The sequence below is a fragment of the Hyaena hyaena genome, unplaced genomic scaffold (assembly GCF_003009895.1).
Source record: "Hyaena hyaena isolate Hyena2069 unplaced genomic scaffold, ASM300989v1 scaffold_237, whole genome shotgun sequence".
NCBI classification, from domain to species: domain Eukaryota; kingdom Metazoa; phylum Chordata; class Mammalia; order Carnivora; family Hyaenidae; genus Hyaena; species Hyaena hyaena.
The window spans coordinates 196,981-215,493 of record NW_024080874.1 but is presented as its reverse complement, the minus strand read 5'-3'; the positions used below and the strand labels follow the sequence as shown (position 1 = coordinate 215,493).

Sequence of the window (18,513 nt, the reverse complement as noted above, 5' to 3'; positions counted from 1 at the left end):
TGTTCAGAATAAGTACTTAGACCTCTCACCCCTGAAATGAAAGTCAGTTTTTTAGCTTTTGGAAACATGACCAATATGAGAACATCACGTCTACCTAGCTCATTATTATCCTGGAAGGACTTGGTAGGTGAACGGAATAACTTATGAATGCAGTGAGAGGGGGCAGTCTCCATCAGGCCCATTGCATCTTTAGGGCTAAAATAAAGGAGGCAGTGAACTAAAAAGAAATCCTATGAATTCCACCTCCTCTTTAAAATGTTGATTAGTTTAGGGGCACCTTGGTGGCTCAGTTGGTTGGGTTTCTGACTCTTGATCTTGGCTCCAGTCTCACTCTCAGGGTGGTGAGTTCCAGCCTCACACTGGGCACTATGCTGAGCATGAAGCCTACTTTAAAAAAAAAGTAAAGTTGATCTTTTTTTTTTTTTTAATTTTTTATTTCTGAGAGAGAGAGCATGAGCAGGGGAGGGTCAGAGAGAGGGAGATACAGAATCTGAAACAGGCTCTAGGCTCTGAGCTAGCTGTCAGCACAGAGCCTGATGTGGGGCTCGAACTCACAAACTGAGATCATGACCCGAACCGAAGTCAGATGCTCAACCGACTTTTCCAACTATGTGTTATTTAACCTTTCACAGCAAACACATCCAACTTTTATGATAAAAGAAATTCTGAAAAGAAAAATAAGAAGGAAAACTTGTGTGTCTAGGATGAGAATTTTGTAAAATTAGAAACAGGCCACTCTTGGTTATGAAGGTATTAAATGTAGTGAAGTAGAATGGGTTTGGTAGTAGTGAAAGTGTAGGGTGGGAGGGCAGAACTTTCCAGTTGGCTTTTCGTTTTCTCATCATGGTTGCATGTTTCAGCACACAGGTGACACTTATTGCGCTGTTTTTTTTTTTCTGTTTTGTTTTACCTATTGGACTGTCTTCTCATAGGTAACTTGGCTCTGATTTCATTCTGTGTGTTTCATTAGCCAGTCTTCTAATCATATATTGGCCAGTTAAGAAAGTTTTTGTTTTTGTTTTAGGTCATATCCTGCAGAGCTTTAGCTGTTAGCAGCTTTGGGAGATAACGAAAAGTAAAGCATGATCTCTTTCCTTAAGGAGTTAATGATTTTATTGGTGATGTGAGAGTAAGCATATTAAAAGTTCAGTACTCTGTATATAAGTGCTGACTGAATGATTAGCATAGGAAGTACCATAAAAATTTGTAGGACAAAGAGACTGTTGAGCCTGGAGTTGTCAGGAAAGGCTGCCAGAGTAGCTTTTCTCCAGCACATATCTGATCATGTCATCTCTGATTTAAAATCTTTTGGAGCTTCTCCTTACCTTCTCATACCAATTTCTTAGTGGTAAAGTTTGGACTCCTTAGCTTGCAAGAATGGTCATGATTTGGCCCATGCCATTCTATCTAGTTTTAAATCTCTCCACTACCTAATTCACATCCTGTCTTTCAACCATCCTTGATTCTGTGCACTTCTCTGAACATAAGTTCCTGGTTGTTTCCATGAATTTGTGTGAAACTTCGTGTAGTAACTTTGTCCCTTACCTTTAAATCCTGGCTAACTTCTACTCATCTTTTAAGGTTTAGGTAGAATCATTTATCTGGAGGGGCGCCTGGGTAGCTCAGTCGGTTAAACGTCTGACTTCAGCTGAGGTCATGATCTCATGGTTCATGGGTTCAAGCCCCGCATGAAGTTCTGTGCTGACAGCCTAGAACCTGGAACCTGTTTCAGATCTTGTGTGTGTGTCTCTCTCTGCTCCTCCCCCACTTGTGTTCTGTCTCTCTCTGCCTCAAAAATAAATAAAACAAACAAAAAAAATTTTTTTAAAAAGAAAAAGAATCATTCATCTGGAAATTTTCACTAAGTGCCCATGTTTCTCTCTCCTTTCAGGTAGCTTAACCATTTCTCTTCTGTTCTTCAGCACTCTGTGCTTAGCTCTGCTATAGCATGTATCAAACCTTACTGAAGTTATTTCTCCTTTTTTTTTTTTTTTTAATTTATTTCTAGGAGAGAGAGAGAGAGAGAGACAGCGTGAGCAGGGGAGGGTCAGAGAGAGAGGGAGTCACAGGCTGAAACAGGCTCCAGGCTCTGAGCTGGCAGTCAGCACAGAGCCCGACGCGGGGCTCGAACCCACGAACCGCAAGATCATGACCTAAGCGAAAGTCGGACGCTTAACCGACTAAGCCACCCAGGCGCCCCTGAAGTTATTTCTTTTTTCTGCTAGATTGTCCGTCATCTCTTTTTTATTCTTTCCCTTCCCTCCTCTCCCCTCCCCTCCCCTCCCTTCCCCTCCCCTCCCTTCCCTTCCCTTCCCTTCTCTGTAGGTTCCATGCCCATCATGAGGCCAAGCACCCCAACTGTCATCTCTTTTAAAGATAGTGTCTGTGACTTTGGTATCTATTGTCAGAGTCAAACACAACCTCTTTCAAGCAGCTAGGTCCTTAAAGATGTATTCAAAGAAGAAATGAGTAAATGAATGAACTAGACTTTAAGGAATAAATAGCATTTGGAGAGGGAGAGATTAGCATGCCATGAAGAGAAAATAAACAGTGTGAGCGAAGTATCAGTGATATAGATGAGACTACAGTTGTAAGTGGATTCTTTTGTGTTTATTTTTGTTTCAAATTTTTATTTAAATTCTGTTTAGTTAACATATAATGTAATACTGGTTTCAGGAGTAGAATTCAGTGATCCATCACTAAATAACACCCAGTGCTCATCCCAACAAGTGCCCTCCTAAATACCCATCACCTATTTAGCCCATCTGCCACCCTCTACCCTATAGCAACCCTCAGTTTGTTCTCTGTAGTTGAGAGTCTCATGGTTTGCCTCCCTCCCTCTCTCTTTTTTTTCCTTCCCCTCTGTTCATCTGTTTTGTTTCTTAAATTCCACATATGATTGATCGTATGGTATTTGTCTTTCTCTGACTTACTTTGTTTAGCACAATATACTCTAGCTCTACCCACATCATTGCAAGTGGCAAAATTTCATTCTTTTTGATGGCTCAGTAATATTCCATTGTATGTATGTATGTATGTATGTATATATACATATGTGTGTGTATATATATGCATGTATATATATATATACATATGTGTGTGTATATATATGTATGTATGTATGTCACATCTTTATCCATTCATCAGTCAATGGACACTCAGGCTCTTTCCATAATTTGGCTATTGTTGATAATGCTGCCATAAACATTGGGGCGCATGTGCCCCTTTGAATCAGTATTTTTGTATCCTTTGTATAAATCCCTGGTAGTGCAATTGCTGAGTTGTAGGATAGTTCTATTTTAACTTTTAGAGTTGTAAGTTGATTCTGATTCAGTGTGCAGATGACACAGGTTTGGAAAGGATAATGAAAACATTGGATAACTGAATCAGCATCTAATAAGATCAAAGTATATTGGAATGACAGTGGTCAAATATAGTAAAGATCTTGGTTTTGAATACTTGCGGGACTCTATTAAGTGAAAGATAGCCTACACTTAAGAAAAGATTCTAACAGAGGCGCCTGGGTGGCTTAGTCGGTTAAGCGTCCGACTTTCACTTAGGTCATGATCTCGCGGTTCGTGGGTTCGAGCCCTGCGTTGGGCTCTGTGCTGACTGCCAGCTCAGAGCCTGGAGCCTGTTTCAGAGTCTGTGTCTCCCTCTCTCTCTGACCCTCCCCTGTTCACGCTGTCTCTCTCTCTCTCCTAGAAATAAATAAAAATATTTAAAAAAAAAAAGATTCTAACAGTTCCAAATGAAAGCCAGTAGGTAGAATTTATAGTGAAGCAAATGATGACGTTTTATAGAACTATTGAATCAATACATATTGCCTTCTTAGGAGGTAGTAAATTCTCTGTTAAATCTTAAATGTCGGGAATTTTATAGAAGTATGCAGAATTTGGGCATACCTTTCAACCCTAAGTAGATGATTCTTTGTTGTTGAAGGGAATCCTGTTTCAGCAGAGAATGACACTAGATAACTAGTTCTGATTCCTAAGTTCTGTGGTATATAGTAGGAAAAGATCAATGTTCTTGCTAGGCAGGAAAGGATTCAAAGCTGAAAAGAAGGTTGTGAAGTTCAGACCAGAGACAGGGATGAGGTAGCACTTACTGAATGGCTATAAACTTAGAAATGTGAGCAGGTAGTACATGCATCTAGAAGTGGAACGGTACCGATGTGGCTCTTGCTAGGCAGTTGGTTAAAAGGGAATAACTGGGCAGCAGGGAGGGAAAACCTTACGGATGTTTGTGTGGATCACTAGTGAACTGGAGTTATAGAATTCTGCCACTTTCTTCCCTGGAATGCTGTCTGACTTGGAGAAATAAACGGAAGAGTCAAGCAATGTGTTAGTAATTCAGGTTCTCAGATTGTCATGGTGAATGTAGTGGTAGAAGGTTAGTCAGGTGACAGTTCCTGCGGTATTAGTGATGGCAGCTTTGAATTGATTAACTGTGTTGTCCACCATAGACCGGGATAATCTTAGATGCTCTTAATAAAAGCAATGGAGTGATGAAGGTTGGGACTGGTTAGGAGGTATGGAAGATTGATAAAGACAGTTGTTAAGTAGGCATGTTTGGAGCAGGAATGAGGCCCAGGAATGGCAGTGTGGTGGCTGGATATGCATGGGAGATCAAGTAATTTGAAGATGATGCCAGAGGGTGCCTGTGGAGATAGTCAGTGTGAACTAAGTTGTTGAGGTTAAGGTGGATTCACCATGCGGAGGGGGGCAGGTGGTAGGGAGTGGCCCATGACAGTGAGGATGATTTGACAATAGTATGGGGATGGCATAGGCTTCAAACAGAAGAAAAGGAGCAAGGCTGATGGATCAGTGGTGTGAAAGCACCCTTGGGAATTGGCAGGAGTGGTAGAAAGGGAGCCCTCTGTAGGACCAGGCCTCTGGATAAGTGATTGCTAAGTATTGGCAGTCATGTATTTGTTAAAGGAGGTGCACAGAATGGAGAATGGAGAGTTTGCCTACAAAGAAGTGGCTCTGTAAGACTTAGGAGAAGGAAGGGGTGGGGGAGATGTGTAGTGTGGGTAAACTGGGCAGCTTTCTGAGTTTGCCTGATTGGTAACGGCTGGTGAGGAAACTAGGATAAGAGAGGGTGGGAGCAGAGCATTGATCAGTTTGTGAAGAGGGAGATGTAACCACTGCCAATACCACTCCACCTTTTCTGTAGGCGGTGTTCACAGCTTTGGCTTTATGGAGGCGGTTTTGGGGGAAGCAGAGAATCACTCGCTCCTCAGAGGATTATGATGTTAAGGAGACTTCGCCATGACATGGTTTTTGAGGCACATGATTCTGTCTAATCTGTAAAGCGGCAACACGGTCAGGACGGAAGAGGAAGTCCAGACAGGCCAAATCTTTCCAACAACAAGACACTTCTCATGGGTCTACGGAAACTATCTTCACAGTCCATGGAGAAGCTGGGGTGTGGACGAAGCTGGGGTATGGGAACTTGTCCGGGCAGCGCTAAGCCAGTGCCTTCTCTGTGTTTCCTTTACAGATGAACGGGACCGTGTTCAGAAGAAGACGTTCACCAAGTGGGTCAACAAGCACCTGATGAAGGTAGGACTCTTTCACAGTTGCTGCGCTTGCATCAGCGGGATTTATCAGTCTCGTCTTCTTGGAGAGTTCCGATTGCTTATCATGTGCTCGATGGAGATACACATGTGACTTTTTAAAAATAACTGACATAGTCATAACTGTGGAAACTTATACTGATCAGTTTCTTGGAGAGGATAGTAATAAATGCCATTACCTCAGAAGGTTGAGGTTGAGGTTGCCAGGGGGTGATTCCTGGATTCAAAGAACACTTTGTTCTTAGCTTTATAAATTATTTTATAAGCTCCCTTCTTTACTTTTTTTTTTTTTTTTCTAGATTTGACCACTGTGTAAGGATGGGGCAGAGGGGCTTTTATTCTCGAAGTGCACAAATCTTAAATGTTTAGTTTAAGCATTTTTTACATGTGTATATACATTATAACCACCATACAGTTTAAATGTAGAATATTTCTAGAATGGCTGGGGGGGGGGAGGTGGCGGGGTAGGGGAGGTTTTATTACTATTTTTAAATAAAGGAGGAACCAAGGCAGAGGCATGTTAAGAGCCCATCTCAGGGAGTGCCTGGGTGGCAGGGTTGGTTGAGTGTCTGACTTCAGCTCAGCTCATGATCTCACATTGAGCCCCACATCGGATTTGCTGCTATAATTGCAGAGCCCATCTCAGATCCTCTGTCACCCCTTCTCTCTGTCCCTCCCCTGCTCACACTGTCACTCTCAAAATAAATAAAAACATTAAAACACACACACACCTCGGGCTAAGCAGTATGACTAATATGGCAGTCAATATTTGAAAATGAAATTTTTGAATATTTTATAGTAATTACTCAAATAATTAAGATAATTTTGAGTTATATTGATTACTGCTCTGGGAAAGGTGACCAGTGATCTCTTAATTGCCATATCCAAAAGCCTGGTTTTGTCTTTCTCTTATTTGATTTCTCTATAGCATCTGATACTGTTGACTAATTTATTATTCCTTAAAACCCTCTTTTATGTTGATTTCTCCCACGCTGATTTTTCCTCAATTACCTCTTTCCTCTATGAATGCCTTTTTCATGCCTCTGTGACTGGCTTTTCTTTCTCTGGCTCCTTCATGTTGCTGGTCCCTAGGGTCCTACCTAACCTTACCCATTTTCTAGTTTTGTTCTCTGTACTCTTCTTTGGCAGTCTCTTGTGTCAGTCACAGGGATCACTGGTGGTGTGGAACACAGGGAAATACAGGAAGAAAAAAGGATACAAGGTGCTCATAGAATCTGGTGTCCAGAGGCAGCCAGGCTTTATGAAAACTGGATGTTATCAGGCAGCTACTCTCTTTTTATGAGGCTTTGTGTTCTTTCATTTTTATTTCTTTCTGTCTGCCTCCTACATTAGTTTCTCTGCATTTCTCACATTGCTCGTATGTAAGCTGGGGTGGCTGTCTCTCAAATGGTGATGTAAACCCCTGTGGCTGCAGGATTCTGAAGACAACACAAGAAAATCTCATTGGCTGGGGTTTCTTTTTCCTCCATGGGTCAGGTGTCCATCTATAGCTCAGTAACCCGTGGCTAGGGAGATGGTTACATAAATTAAACATGGCTCCTTAGGGCCCCTTGTTTAATGGGGGTTGCAGGTAAGGGCAATTTACAAAGTATAAAGTATAGAAAAGGACATAATGAGGATCACCTGGGTGGCTCAGTCTGTTAAGCGTCCGACTCTTTTTTGTTTGTTTGTTTGTTTTTGATGGGTTTTTTTTTTTAATGTTTTATTTATTTCTAGGAGAGAGAGAGACAGCGTTAGCAGGGGAGGGTCAGAGAGAGAGGGAGTCACAGACTGAAACAGGCTTCAGGCTCTGAGCTGGCTGTCAGCACAGAGCCCGACGCGGGGCTCGAACCCACAAACTGTGAGATCATGACCTAAGCGAAAGAAGCGTCCGACTCTTGATATCAGCTCAAGTCATGATCTCCTAGTTCCTGAGATTAAGCCCCATGTGTGGCTCTATGCTGATAGTGCAGAGCCTGCTTGGGATTCTCTGCCACTTATGTATGCACACGTGCTTGCTCTCTCTCTCTTTCTCTCTCAAAGAAAAAGGGACATAATGATAGAGCTATTTCCTGTATTCTTTCCTAAGCCAAAGACTGTGTACTAGACACATTCATCTGGATGTCACCCAGACATATCTTATATTCAACACATCCCGAATTGCTAAATATTTTCACTCGCACACCTAGCTGTCCAGATTACGAGCCCAGAATCCTACTGTTTTCAGCCTGCCAGTCGTCTCCCTTGTTACCAGCTCCAGTCACTCACTTCCAACTTAGAAAAATGCTTGCATCTGACTTTTCTTCTCTGTCTTCATGACTTCTCTTCTAGTCCAGGACCTCTTCAGCTTGCTTTGATCGCTGTAATAGTTCCCAAGATAGTTTTCTGTAGTAGCAATGATAAGGAAAATAGTAGTAATAGTTTACTGAGTGCTTTCTGTAAAGCGGACATTCTGTACTAAATCCTTTACATGCATTATCTCATTTAATCCTCAGTGACCTTATGCTGTAGACTCTAGTAATTTTCCCATTTTATCAATGAGGAAAATGAAGTGTAGGGAGGGTAACTTGTTCAAGGTCACACCACTAGAAAGAGACATAACTGAAGTTTTAGAGTTCAGGCAACCTAAAGTCTAGAATCTATGCTGTTAACATCTGCAGTAATGGCCCCGGCTTCTGCCTACCTTTACAGCCTCATAGTGTTGAATTCCCCTCCTACCCCAGGCTCTTGCTGAACCATGTGCCATTCTATTTTATGACTCTGCATATTTGCTCTTGCTGCTTTCTCTGCATGGAGTCTTCTCCAGCTCTGTTCTGCCTGCATGATACCAATTTAACACCTCCTCAATAAATATTTTCATGAATCTCCCATATGGAATTGACTACCCTTTTCTTTGTGCCCTCACTGTATTCCTTACATAGTTCTGTTACAGTATTTATATGGATTCCATATCTTCTGTTTGATTGTAACTTGAAGGCAGATCTTGTGTCTTATTTTGTTAGTGTCAGAATAAAGAAGAAAGGAAGAGACACAGAAAAAAATTGCTATTCCCCTCTAATTCCTTCAGTGTGTACCATTTGCCCCCAGTTTGATGACACAGAACTCTGTCATGGTGGAGAACCCTTCCCAGGATGGTTCTAAGCTGCCCAGCTTCATTTGCAGGCATTCTCGCCTGTGTGGCCTGTGCTGTGGTCACATGGCACAACTCAGTCCTCCCTAAACACTGTGTGCTTTCACACCTCTTTGCTTATTCATTTCCCTCTCCCTGGAATGCACCTCCCAATGTCCTCTGCCTGGCCATCACCCAATTACCCTTCAAGGCCCAGCTCCAGTATCACCTTCCTGAGAATCTGACCCCTAGTCCTCAGACTAAATTAATCACAAGTCTCTGTTGCACACCACTTTGAAGTGATGCCTTGTGTGCTCATTATTGGCTTCCTCCATGAGCGTGCTCACTGGATTGTATTGTAGTACTTTCTCTACCATGTACTGCACCACAGATGTGAGAAGTACCCAGTATTTGTTGCCTTGAGTAAATAATATTTATAGCTTACAAAGCACATTCTTATCTGGCTTGATTCTTATAGTAACTCTGAAGGAGGTAAAGATATTTTATCCTCTCAGTGTTCACAACTAAGGGAAGTGAGAGTTAGAAGGATAAAGTGACTTTCTCAAGATCATACAGCTGGTGAAGGATGGAGCTAGGGATCACTCACAAGTCTCATGACCAAAATTACTTGTTCTTTCTACTAAATATGCCCCAATTTAATTTTTCATGCCTCATCTCTGACAATCAGAAGAACTGAATTTATCCTGACTCAGGTCTGTGCCTTAAACTTTGTACTTGAACACAAATGCACTGACTCTCTGCTGTTGCTGGCTGGACCTCTGCCTCCATTCTGAGTGATGACAGGAGGCCCATGGAGGGAGAAACAAAATGAACACAGCAGAGCATTGTTAGAAATTGGAAGCTGGCCAGAGCTTTACTTCAGTCCCTGCCTATTTTTCATTTCTTCTCAGACACCCAGCCCTATAGTTCTAAGGACATTTCTCACCTTGGGATATTTCAGAGAGATTCACTGCTAATCAGAATCATTGCTCCATGCTGGCATCCTTTGAACTTTGGTCTGAGAATTACAGATCGAGATTTGTTTTTTGTAATTCAGGCATCCCTTGCTGTGCTCCCCAAGTACACCCAGATTAACGTGGCCATTGGCAAGTAGATGGATATAAGATCAAAGCAACCAAGCCTCCTAAATTCTGGATTTAGTTGGCCTAGGATCTCTTGGATCCCCAGCTATCGCTGTGGGAAACAATTTGTTGTGGAATAAGCAAATTAATTCTTCTTTCTTAGTTGAGAACACTGTTGGCCCAATCTTAAAAGAGGTTTGCTAAGGCTCTTAGCATCTGTAATATGTAAGTAACTTAATTTAGAATGCAAGCCTACAAACCTGAGTTCTGGGCATATGCTAATATCATCAAATGGAAAAATCTAGAGTTTTGTTATTTAAAAAAACTTTTTTTCTAGTAGACTCTACACCCAATATAGGGCTGGAACTCATGACCTCGAGATGAAGAGTTGCATGTTCTACCAGCTGAGCCAACCAGGCACCCCCAAAAATCTAAAGTTTTAAATGAGCCCAGGTCTTTCACAAGTGAAAAGTCTGGGACAACTATAATCTGCTTTTTAGCATTGGCTTTTAGGCTTTTCCTCAAGGAAAAATTTGGCCATTGAATCAATATGGAATTCCCCTGTTACAGTTTAGAAATCTATGAATTCAAGCATGCCTGGGTGGCTAAGTTGGTTGAGTGTCCGACTTTGGCTCAGGTCATGATCTCATAGTTTGTGGGTTGGAGCCCCGCGTCAGGCTCTGTGCTGACAGCTCAGAGCCTGGAGCCTGCTTCAGGTTCTGTGTCTCCTTCTCTCTCTGCCACGCCCCCACTCATGTTCTGTCTCTGTCTCTCAAAAATGAATAAATGTTTAAAAATATAATTAAAAAAAAAAAGAAATCTGAATTCAGAAATCCATTTAAAGTTACCAAGCTCACTTTCACATACCCTGTACCTTTTTATAAGTGTAGATGAGAGTAAGTTAACAACATATTCTTCTCTTTAAAACTTCTCTGACCTGTTCATCATTCAACAACATAGTTTGGGTCAAGGAAATTGAGCTACTTGTGTTTCTTTTAAGGCTTAGAAGAAAGAAGTTTTCTTGATCAGGTTTTCTGCAGGTGTCAAAGAATACCACATGATAATCCTTGATTCTCTTTGGTGGAGGGGTAGGTCCTCTTAATATGTCCTTCTACCCTTCAAACATCATGGTAGCCTTGTGAAGGGAAAGAGCACTGAACTTGGAGCTGGAAGACAGTGATGAACACTTCCCAGATCAATGATCTTATACATGGTACCTAACTTGACCAGGCAGTGCTTTCCTCATCTGCCAGCTGGGAGTGTTCAGGTCCCTTCAGGCCAGATTCTGATTCCAAGTACCCAAGTGCAATTTATTCCCTTCACTGAAGCTACTCAGACACTGGGGAAAGCTGTTTGTTTTTCTATAACTTCAAGTTAATCTTTTTTTTTTTTTTTTTAATAAGCTCTACACCCAACATGGGGCTTGAACTCATGACCCTGAACCAAGATCAAGCATCTCATGCTCTACTGACTGAGCCATAACACCCATAACTTCAAGTTAATCTTTAAAGAAATGGGAGAGCACAGCTTTCTTTAGCTTATTAATGCATAGGAAGTGAGGAGGACTGGCCTGGGTGGACTTGATCCCTCAAAACTTAGTCATTCCTTAATTTTTAAAAATAGCTATTTTGAGATTTTAATTCATGTATCCTACAATTTACCCATTTTTAAAGTATGCAGTACAGTGACATAAAGTATATTCAGAGTTGTGCAACCATCACCACAATCCATTCTAGAACCCTTTCATCATTCCCAAAAGAAATCCTGTACTCTTCAGTCATCACCCCAATCTCTCCATACCATCCCTTAGGCCCAGATAACCACTAATCTGCTTTCTGACTCTGTAAATTTGCCTGTTCTAGATATTTTTTATAAATGGAACCATATAATATGTGGTGCTTTGCTTTCTGTAACTGGCTTCTTTCACTTAGCATAATGTTTTCAAAGTTCATCCACATTATAGCATGTATCAGTATTTAATTGCCAGATAATACTCCATTGTATGGGTGTACCACATTTTGTTTATCCATTTATCAATTGATAGACATTTGGATTATTTTCACATTTTGGCTGTTATGAACAATGAATGTTATGAACATTCATTCATTTTTTTTTTTTTTCCTGGACAGATATTTTTAGTTCTCTTGGATATTCACCTGGGAGTGGAATCACTGGGTCATATGGTAACTTGTATTTAGCCTTTTGAGGAACTGTCAGACTGTTTACCAAAGCGGCTGTACCATTTTATATTCCCACCAGCAAGCAATGTGTGAGGGTCCCGGTTTCTCCACATCCTCATTAACAGTTATAATCCATCTTTTTGATTATAGTCATCCTCTTGGATGTGGACTGGTATCTTACTGTAGTTTTGATTTACATTTTCCTTATGGCTAACGATATTGAATATCTTTTTGTCAGTTTGTTAGCCATTTGTATATATCTTTGGAGACATTCACTAATGTTGACAGTGATTTTCACAGGGAATGCAAACAGGCAAAAACCTGAGTAGTTCAAGTTATTCACTCATCTTTTTGTTCACAGAATAGCATGAGTATTAGTTGGAGAGAAACATAAACATTGATGTTTGCTGAGCTGTCTTGGCTTTGCCTGGCTGCATCCAAAACATCTGATCCTTGGTCCACTGGACTTTTTCTTTCTTTTTCCTTTTCCAGTTTTATTGAGATAGAATTGACATATATCACTGTATGAGTGTAATATGTATAGTGCAGTGGTTTGAGTTACCTGTATTTTGAAATGTTTAGCAGTAAGTTCAGTTAGCATCCACAATGTCATATAAATATGATAAAAAGAGAGAGCAAAAAAAGAAAAAAAATTTCCTTGTGATGACAACTCTTAGGATTTATTCTTAATAAATTTCATATATATCATACAGCAGTATTAGCTATGGGTTGTTTTTTGTTTTTTTTTTTGGCTATTGGACTTTTTTTTTTTAAGTTTATTTATTTTGAGAGAGAGGGAGAGAGCAGGAGAGTGTCGGAAAGAGAGAGAGATAGAGAAAGAGAGAAAGGAGAGAGAGAGAGAGAGAGAGAGAGAGAGAGAATTCCAAGCAGGCTCCACACTCTGTGCAGAGCCTGATGTGGGACTCAGTCTCACAATTGTGAGATCATGACCTGAGCTGAAATCAAGAGTTGGTCGCTTAACCAGCTGAGCCACCCAGATGCCCCATTATTGGACTTTTTCTTAAGAGATTTATGGAAAAATTATAGGCAACTTGATCTGTATAGAAGAGGTTAAGACTTTGGAATGGGGCAAATGTGGAGACCTGGATTTTATTGGCCTGACCATTTACTAGCTGTGTGATCTTGTGATGTGAATTGAGCTCTCCAGATCCCATCTCTGTATCTGAAAATTTTTGAACATAGAAGCACTAGTGTTAGCTAGTACTTTATCCATCTCTAGGCAGAGCTGTGTCCAATATGCTTCAAAAATACTATTGTTCTCTGTTACTGAAAATTCTCCAAGGGAAAACGCTCCCCCCACTTCCCCCATTACCTCTGTCTGTATCTCTCTTTTATAGTTTTTCATAGTTATTTAGTCATTATAATCAGACAAAGACTGAGAGACATAATAAACTCCTTTCACCTAAGTCTTTTGTAAGGTGGTTGAATTTTGCTATTTGTAGGTGTAAAACGTAATTGGCATTTTTAGAAGGAATATTGAGGCCTTGATGTGAAATTAACTTTGTATTTCAAAATACCACCTTCTTCTTTTCAGTACTCTGTGGTATTTAGTGTCCCATTGATAATATGACCTCACTGGTCCTCATTTCTATTATAATTCATTTAAATAATTATTCAGTGCCCATACTTGATTTTAATACCTTATGCTCAGGTCTTATATATCAAAAATAAGTCCTTCATTGTTGTCACTTCTCTTTTTAACCCTTAATATCAAGTACTTCATATTTTCCCACTTTATTCATTAATTTTTAAGTTCTAATTCTTTTTTTATTTTTATTTTTTTTGAGAGGGAGAGAGTGAGCAAGGAGGTGGGGGAGAGGAGCAGAGGGAGAGAGAGAGGGAATCCCAAGGAGGCTCCATACTTAGCGTGGAGCCCAGTATGGAGCTCGATCCCACAACCCTGGGCCTGTGACCTGAGTCACCCAGGCACCCCTCACTTATTTATTTATGCTTTTAACTACCACTCTAGAAAATGATTCTCACAAAAAACACTGTTATTTGTAGGGAAACTAAAAAACACTTTCTTGGTCCTTATCCTTGTCCGGGAGCATTTGGTACAGCTGATCATCCATCCCTTCTTTGATTACCCTTTCTTGTTTTTTTTTTTTTTCTAGGTCTTTCACTGCCCTTTTCCACCCCATCCTTTGTTGATTTCTTTTCCATCTCCTGCCTTCTAATTTTGGCTATTCCCACAGGCTCAGTCCTTAACACTCTGCTCTTCTTTCTTGCCCCTAACCCAGAAAGGCCAACATTTCCCATGTCTTTAGCTAGCACCTCTCTGCATATGACTTCTAAACTTAAATCAGCTGACCCAAATTGAATTCTGATATTTTCAGCTGCTTCCAGAACATTACCGCTTGTAGGTCCTTTGCTACTCTTTTAAATTTAACATATTTAAGGGGTGCCTGTGTGACTCAGTAGGTTAGGCATCTGACTCTTGATTTCTACTCAGGTCATGATCTCATAGTTTGTGAGATCGAGCCCTGCGCTAGTGGCTTAGAGTCTGATTGGGATTGTCTCTCTCCATCTTCTTCTGTTCCTCTCCCCCCTCAAAATAAATAAATAAACTTTGAATAAAATAAATTCAGTATATTTAAAATTGAACTTACCAAATCCAATCTTTCCAACCCTAATGACCTGCTTATTTCTGTTAGGGGTGTACCATGGTTGTATAAGCTTGAAACCTTGGACCCACTTGATGGAGAGGTCTTGAAATCTTGGAGCCATTGGTGTGCTGGAGCTAAGCTTACATGGGCTCACAAGAGCTAAATACTAATTTTGTGAGTTGGTTGCTGAGCACAGCCATTAGGAAATATTAAATTATATTAGCTTACAATGAAATAAATTATATTTAAAATAATGGTAGTAAATACTCAAAGCACATCACCTCATAATTATTTTACTACATGTTAATATTTTCTATGCTCTTGAGGTTAATTATGTCTGCTGTGTCTCTGATGGAAAAGTATATAATAGTGTGCTATTGTACATTTCTTCCTGACATCACTTTTAGTGATAGTATATTAGTGGCTGGAAATTGGTCATGGTAAGAATAATTATATGATGGAAATCAACAACTGCTACAGTCTGAGCTGTATGTGTTATTTTGTTTAGACTAAAGTGATGGAGAAAATGTTAATATTGGAGAATAAACCAAAAAGTGTGTTATATCCGTATTCACATTGTGAATAGCACAAAAGTTAAAGAAATGTTCCTCAGTGTTTGAAAGCTATCACCCAATTCATCACGAATCATTTTCTCCAACTGGGTAATCTACCCATCACCTTCCTACTCCTTTACTCACACAGCTACAAACACATCTTGCATATTTCCACCTCTGTACCTTGTCTTCTGTAGTTTTCCCATCTTCTGTCTTTCTGCCTAAACATTTTCTAATCCATCCAGTTCTTTCTCTTCCAGGAAGTCTCACCAGATATTTTCAGCCTTTATCTTTTTTTTTAAAGTAATCTCTGCACTCAGCATGGGGCTCGAACTCACAACCCTCTGAGCAAGAGTCACATCCTCAGGGCGCCTGGGTGGCTTAGTGGGTTAAGCGTCCGACTTTCACTTAGGTCATGATCTCGCGGTTCGTGGGTTCGAGCCCCGCGTCGGGCTCTGTGCTGACTGCCAGCTCAGAGCCTGGAGCCTGTTTCAGAGTCTGTGACTCCCTCTCTCTCTGACCCTCCCCTGCTCAACGCTGTCTCTCTCTCTCTCCTAGAAATAAAAATAAAACATTTAAAAAAAAAAAAAAAGAGTCACATCCTCATGAGCCATCCAGGTGCTCCGCAGATCTTTTCTGACTCCCATTCTCTTTGGAATGCTAGAATATTACAATTGGAAATGACTGTAGTGCAGTTTTCCACTCAGATGTGGAAATCCAGTATACCAGTTTCTCTGCCTAAAAAATTCAGTGACTAGAAACCCACAGCTTCTGAAAGCAGCCCTTTTTATCGTTGTCTAGACAATTATTTATATTGAAAATTAATCTGCCTTATACTTGCTGCTACTAGTCTTCTGATTCTGTGTTGTGTCACCCAGTGGAGTTGTCACTGGACTTTAACAAACCAGAAAACCTGATGCTGCTTCCTGCAGCTATGTGACCTTAACTTCTCAAAGTCTCAGCTTCCTCAGTTCCTTCTGTGGATACATGAATAAACTTCATAGGGCAGTTGTTTTAATTAAATAAATACAAAATGAGATTATGGCTGATTATAAAGCATAGTAGTTAATGGCAAAGATTAAATTCAGAAAGACCAAACTGAGGCCAGTTTTCCCACTTGTGACCTTGGGCAAGTTATTTAGCATCTCTGTGCCTCGTTTCTTCATGTGTAAAATAAGAATAATACCTGCCTTATCAATGTGAGAGAGAGAGAGAGACGAGATAACATGTATAGCATTCAGCCTAGTGTTTGACATGGACCACATATTTTTCCAAAGTGAGATTTCCCCTCCCATAGTTTCAGTTATAAAATTGGAATTATTTTTTTCACAAGGAAAGTAACCCTCAAATTCACTATTGGAAATATTTGGTAAGAGAGGAGTTGAAATATAAATACATCCTATCAAACACTGCGTACCTAGCATTTTTGTTTCCTTTGCACTCTAGAAAGCTTTTCTGGTTTTGACTGGACTCCTCCATCTGCATTGGTCATTGTATCACATTTCAGTCCATAATAATTCCTGAGAGGTTTCAGGATGATTGGCTCTCCATCTCCTTGTCCAGACTTTCTTGAATAATGTTTAGAGTTGGCTAGAGTATGTAGTGGGTCTGGCTTCTATTTTAAAAACACACATACATTTCTGGTAAGTGTTACCATTTCATATATATTGTACTTCAAAACTGAAAATTCCTGAATTTTATTATTGTTTCACATTTAAATTCTTTAATCTGTGTTTGCCTAGAACCAGAAATTCTTGTGTAGATAAAAAAAAGGTTTTAAGACCAAATAAAAATCTGTTTCATTCTCATGCACAGGTCCGCAAGCACATCAATGATCTTTACGAAGATCTGCGGGATGGCCACAACCTAATCTCTCTGCTGGAGGTCCTCTCGGGCATCAAACTGGTGAGCTTCCCTACCTCGCAAACACGGCCCTGTTAACGACATACCAGTCCATCTTGTTGAATGCCAAGATAGTGGCCGCCACTGCCTGCTCTCTGTTATGTGGGAGAAATAAGTAGAAGACTTTATTGGTGGACTTTATTTCTAAGTCATACTTAAGAGTGATAAATGATATAATTTCATCTTAATGTGAATTAATGTGTCATCTTCTCATTTCTTGATGGAATCAGATATCAGTTTTATTCCTTTCATATGCATTTTTTCTCCTTATTTGTTCCTTATCTACTTGTCGGTGCACTATTTCAGGAACAGTAGATTCACATTTCAAGATTTTTTAGTGGGATGCCTGGGTGGCTCAGTCAGTTAAGCGTCCAACTCTTGATTTCAGCTTGGGTCATGATTTTGAGGTTCCTGAGTTTGAGCCCTGCACTGGGCTTTGCACTGACAGTGTAGAGCCTGCTTGGGATTCTCTTTGCCCCTCCCCTGCTCTTGTGTCTCACTCGCTCACTCTCCCTCCCTCCCTCCCTCCCTCCCTCCCTCCCTCTCTCTTTCAATAAATAAATAATTAAACTTGAAAAACAATAAAGATTTTTTTTAGTAAGGTGAGTTTTTCTTTCTAGAGTTTTCTTTCTAGTCTATATAGGCTCTCTTATTTTCCCATCTATTGTGACTTGTTTTATTTCCTGTATTCAGCTAAGGATATGAAGTTTACATTTAAAAGTCCTGGTATTTAGGAGTGCCTGGGTGACTCAGTTGATTAAGTGCCCGACTCTTAATTTTGGCTCAAGTCATGATCTCACAATTCGTGAGTTCAAGCCACATGTTGGGCTCTGCTGACAGCAGGGAGTCAGCTTGGGATTCTCTTTCTGCCTCTCGCCACCCATGCATACTCTCTCTCTCCCCCTCTCTTTCTCTCTTTCTCAAAATAAATAAATAAATAATCTTAAAAATAATCCCAAGTATAAAGAGTTATTTTTTTCCAATTCATCTCACTTTCTTCCTTCTTTGATTCACTGATCATCAGAGGTTTGGAGAAGTACTGAAGATGATATCTGGACACAGTCCTGGATCCAGTAGAGTTGAGTTCCTTGGATAATTAAATATGCCTGCTTACTCCCAAATGTGTTAAGTAAGCTTTACTTGTGGGAAACACCTACATTTCTACAGGCAAATCTGCCTGAGCTTCTTGGCTTGTCAGATCATAGTTGTTTTTTGGTTGTTTTTTTTTTTTTATTTTTTTTTAACTTTTTATTCGTTTTTGAGAGAGGGAGAGAGACAGAGACAGAGCATCAGTGGGGGAGGGGCAGAGAAAGGAGACACAGAATCTCAAGCAGGCTCCAGGCTCTGAGCTGTCAGCACAGAGCCTGACATGGGGCTCAAACTCATGAGCCATGAGTTCATGACTTGAGCCGAAGTCAGATGCTTAACCAACTGAGCCACCCAGGTGCCTCCAGATTATAGTTCTTATACTTGGTTTA

The 18,513-nt window shown here is 40.4% G+C and overlaps 1 protein-coding gene across 3 annotated transcripts in view; it reads left to right on the top strand.

Moving 5' to 3' along the window:
- MACF1 (microtubule actin crosslinking factor 1) overlaps positions 1-18,513 on the top strand; it is a 317,520-nt gene that overhangs the window by 105,747 nt on the left and 193,260 nt on the right. For all 3 annotated transcript variants that reach the window (XM_039244487.1, XM_039244489.1, XM_039244488.1), the window contains exons 2-3: positions 5,506-5,567; positions 16,949-17,038. In XM_039244487.1, coding sequence (XP_039100418.1) covers positions 5,506-5,567; positions 16,949-17,038 — 152 coding nt within the window. The remainder of the gene's footprint in view (positions 1-5,505; positions 5,568-16,948; positions 17,039-18,513) is intronic.